This window comes from Agrilus planipennis, unplaced genomic scaffold (assembly GCF_000699045.2).
Source record: "Agrilus planipennis isolate EAB-ADULT unplaced genomic scaffold, Apla_2.0 scaffold41, whole genome shotgun sequence".
NCBI classification, from domain to species: domain Eukaryota; kingdom Metazoa; phylum Arthropoda; class Insecta; order Coleoptera; family Buprestidae; genus Agrilus; species Agrilus planipennis.
The window spans coordinates 104,267-109,042 of record NW_020442445.1 but is presented as its reverse complement, the minus strand read 5'-3'; the positions used below and the strand labels follow the sequence as shown (position 1 = coordinate 109,042).

Genomic DNA, 4,776 nt, shown 5'->3' with positions numbered 1-4,776 from the left:
CGGAAGGCCCTCTTCAGCCTGCTTTCAGGAATCGTGGGAATGGGTGGGTGGTGGTTCGGGTGAGAAAGATGAGACGGACGAAATGAAGACAGAAGAGACTGAAAGATTATCTGTGGAATATTACTGCCTCAGCATTCGCCTAAGTGATCCAAGGAAACCACAGAAAAACTTGGACCAAGGCAGACGGACAGACCCGGAATCGAACCGGCGTCCTCCCGAATGCTAAGCAATGGTCTAGACCTCTGCAGCGGGGAAGATAAACTACTACCTAAATACGAATTATCTACGTAGTGCAGAAAGAAAATATTTTATTAATTTAGATCTGTAATTTTCGTAGAAAAGACCAAAATTTTATACTTAAGTAGGTAACTGTATTCTTACTGTTGAAAATAGCCTTTTTAATAGTTGCTTTCTTTTAATTTTTCCTGGACAACATTTACAGCATATAGGACACACGTTTTCTGGAGCATCTTTAATTCCAGAAATTTCGTAAGTCAGTTTTCCTCCTTTTGCTATTCCACGTACTCCCGTAATCTGATATGTTCTTCCATCACTGGGAAGTTCTGGCAGATTCTTTATACGCTCTTCCTCGTCTCTTATCTTCACAAAAAGTTTTTCATCTGTTATTATTTCATGCAAGAGTGTAATTGAATTTGAATACCTCGAATGGGGTGGGTCCCCACTTCCCATCAGTTCGGTTCTTGTTGTCCTCTTCGTATTCTTGAAGATATAGACAAACGTCTTTTTTCATTTTTTTCAAATATTCTGCATACAGGTCTAAACATAGTGTATGTCTTTCTGAATATTCTCGAAATATTTCCATACATTCACAGTCGGCTGAATGAAGAGTACCGCCAATGCTATAAACTGTTCCTTCCGGAGTTTGATGAACACCCGTAATGTAATACTTCCTTCCATCAGAGGGTAAATGAGGCATGTTGGATAATCTCTTTTCTTCTTCTTCCATCAGTTTTACAATTTCAAGACAAGGACAAGGGTTTTGAACAACTCCAGCGAGTTGATATACCGGTTTGCCGTCAGGACCAACCGAAACACCGGTAACAACGAAGGGTTTTTTCATACTCATCAGTTTAATTTGTGCCCTTAACCTACATTTTAAATCTTCGAATTTTTGAATGGCGTGCTCGTAATTTCTGAGACAAGCGCACTGCTCGAATTCCTTAACAGCTTCTATTATTCTCAAACCGTCTTCGCCCAAGTGCTCCTTTCTCGTACCGGATATCACCTTGGTGGCCTTTTTTGCCAACCAAGCTTCTCGATCCTTCTGACAGCGCTCGCACGGACAAAAAACATTTTCAACTTTTTCTTTTACCCCTTCCTTGCAAGTGCACATTTCAGACTCGGTCTCATCCGGTCGAATAAGTTCAGATTCACGAATCTCTAAATCGCATATTTCCGGTGTTGGAATTGGCTTTTTGGTTTTGAATTCGTACGGTGGTATTCGTAAGGCCTCTTTTTCGAAATCAGCAAAACATCCGCAATCACATACAAGACCTACGAAGTTTAGTAACAATTCAACCATTTAACTTAATCATTTTTTAATTCAGAAAAAAGCAAAGTATATGCATATAAATAATAATACACGATTACTTTAAATTTGTAATGTCATGATGTTCCCTGAACCTGAGAGCTATTAATTTAAGCAGTGACGATTTATAATTAGTAGCAGTTGAACTAATTAACCAATGAAAAAAATTGTTAAAATTTTTTGAAACATAAAAAACAATTTTGTTTATATTGTTTCATTGTTTTGAAACATTTCCTAATTTATACATAGATTATTAAATAAATAGCCCAATAATGACCTAAATCAGGCTCCTCTTCTTCTTCCTCTTCAAATCCCTCATCATCGTCTCCAGGGGGGTATAAATTTACATCAGTAGGCTCTGGAGCTGTTGTTTTTTCTCGGCTAGATCTGTGGCTGGTGCTGCGATGGGATTTTTGTGACACTGTAGTGGCCGCACTATTTGTGCCACAAGGAGTACTTCCCATTTTTGTGGAATCATCCTTAATTGTACTTACAGCTGTAGCTACGACGCGAACTTCCTTTGATTTTGGAAACTTCTTAACATCTTTCGCGGGGGGAGTCAATTTCTTTTTTTGTTTTTGTTTAGCGCTCTCAATCGCCACTGACCCAGCATGTTCTGATCGAGAATGAGTCACTAGATTACACGGGTAATAAATAGAAGGTTTCAAAAGAGGTGGTGCATTGCCATCTGCTGCCAACGCATTGTATTCTTCTTGGGCCATAGCCAATTCTTGTAGAATTTCCGTTTCTTTTTCCGCTAAATCTGGTGGTAAATCTAGAAGACCATAATCAAAACAAAAACACATTTGATTGCTTTTCAGTTTTGAAAATAAAGAGAGACGAAAGATTCGATAAACTTTGGAACGGAGAACAAGAAAACCAACTAAAGTTCTGTGGAACCGGACAACGTAAATATATAACATCGTTCCCTAAGGACAGCCGCAAATCTACGACCATTATTTGGACAAATCGAATTCGATTGGTTGCAATAGTTTTTGTTTACAACATCTTGCTGCGACAATTTATTGTCCAAAATATTCTAAAAAAAAATCAGTTCGACAAATCACTTCGTTGGTGAAAATACTTTTGCATATACACTGATCATTTGATAAAAGATAAATAAATCAAGCAGTGCTCAACATGTCCAAGTTATCAAAATGTAGTATAGGTTTGCGTCTGGCTTTTCACTATAGCTCTCTAACTGAAGATGACACGTTCGCTGTCAAAACGCGTATTAGTTTTCTAAATGTTTAATGTTGAAATTTTATTTTTTGTTTAGTTCAATTCCACAGAACTCCGTATGCTTTTTCTTGTACTTCATTTCAAAGTTTATGGAATTTTCGTTTCGTTTGACAGAGGAGAATAAACTATAATTACCAGGATATTTCGGCGGTTGATCTTCTGTATTAAGTTTCGGTCCTTTATCTTGTTCTGATAGTAATTTCAGTTTTTCTCTTTCTAATTTCTTAAATAAATAATAAGTACTCAGAAGTTAAGCTTAATTAATAAGCAGAAATATAATGTACTAGCCTAAATGGCCGAGTAAGAATTTACATATCATGCTGAGGAAATTTCGCGGAAATTTGTAAACATTACGGATTTAGAGCTTTGGAGAACATTCTGCAACATTTGATAAAATTTTCTCCAAACTTCCATAACTTTCACCTACTTCAAACTTCTCTTGAGCAGCCTATGTGTTAAAAAAAGTTTTCACCATTCACTCCTACTCAGAATCAGATATTCTCTTATTATCAACGGTAGGTCAAAGGCTACCTACCACCATAAACGTATGGGGAAGTACTCAGTTGTGGAGAATATTTGACGTACATATCAGAGACGTAGCCAGTTTTTTTTTTTTTTTGAATGAGCTAGGGACCACACCATTCTAAAGTTTTAATTACATATAAAATCTTGAGTTCCTTAAAATTACAATTTTATCTCACATAATCTTACATAACTCAAAAAATTGTGAGTTCCGTGGCAATATTAGTACATTACTCATCTGCATATATAGGTCGAGAATCTGCCACACCCTTTGACCAAGGACTCCATCTGGATAAGTAATATATATCCTTGGGTCATTAAAAAAAAACGCCGCATAATTTTGTACTAAGTAAAACATCTTTGGCATCTGAATGTTGCCTGTTTTCTTTATCTTATATAGAGTTAAGTCAATATTCAAGTTGGGTCAGTACCTATACCAGTCACAAGTTTCAATGCATGAGCCTTGGTTCACCCAGCTACGTCCCTGGTACACATACACATACTCATCTATTATATATTTATATTAATTTTAAGCACCTACACAATTTAATTTTACTTAAAAATAATTAAGCGTTTGCTTTTTCCTTCAATATTAAGGAATGTTACTCACAGATGTTTGGGAGGTACAATCGGAGACAAGAGTACATAAAATTAAAAATTCGTGATTAATTAGGTTTTGCAGCATATCATGAGGTAAATAAATACTATCTATACTAAAAAAAAGTATGCGGTTTGAGAGAAAATTTGGAATTTGACCAAAAACTTTGAATAAAATAAGAAATAACGAATAATATGGAAAATTTTTAACTGACTTTTGGCAGTGAATATGCCTTGATTTCAACTTCGAAACAAAAAAATATTTAGTTTCAATCTCTATTAATAATGAGCGTAAAACTTTTTAATATGTTTAAATAATAATTAAAACTTTAAAATTGCATTTATTTCAGACAATTATAAATATTATCATTATATTATCAAGTAAAAACGAGATTTTCAGCTAATTTTTCATTTTTTCCTCGATAACCATTTAGTGAATTTGAATAACCTTACGCTAAAGTGATTCTCCAGAGTTGCATTTATTTCAGACAATTATAAATATCATTATATTATCAAGTAAAAACGAGATTTTCAGTTAACTTTTCATTTTTTCCTCGATAACCATTCAGTGAATTTGAATAACCTTACGCTGAAGTGATTCTGCAGAGTTCAAGTTACTTATTATAAAAGTTTGAAATCTCTGGTAGCTTTTTTTCTGTTAATAAAAATAAATTTAATGTGTTCGGTTAACAAATCTCCCTAAAATGACGTGTAAAATTACAATTTTTTAAAATTTCAATAACTTCTTAACGGTTTAGTGAATCGATTTGTAATTTTTACAGGAGTTTTAGAATTGAATGAGGAACGTTCTTCCAAATTTTTATTTGTCTCGTAGCATTTTGACATACCTCCCAAACATCCTTAAA

The 4,776-nt window shown here is 34.6% G+C and overlaps 1 protein-coding gene across 1 annotated transcript in view; it reads right to left on the bottom strand.

Moving 5' to 3' along the window:
• Positions 1-316: 316 nt before the first annotated feature.
• The window catches only part of LOC108733560, a 6,903-nt gene continuing 2,443 nt past the window's right edge, over positions 317-4,776 (bottom strand). Inside the window, exons 4-8 of the mRNA XM_025980391.1 lie at positions 2,927-3,014; positions 1,827-2,324; positions 662-1,515; positions 382-600; positions 317-322 (exon numbers count right to left, since the gene is read on the bottom strand). Of these exons, the coding sequence (XP_025836176.1) occupies positions 317-322; positions 382-600; positions 662-1,515; positions 1,827-2,324; positions 2,927-3,014 (1,665 nt within the window). The remainder of the gene's footprint in view (positions 323-381; positions 601-661; positions 1,516-1,826; positions 2,325-2,926; positions 3,015-4,776) is intronic.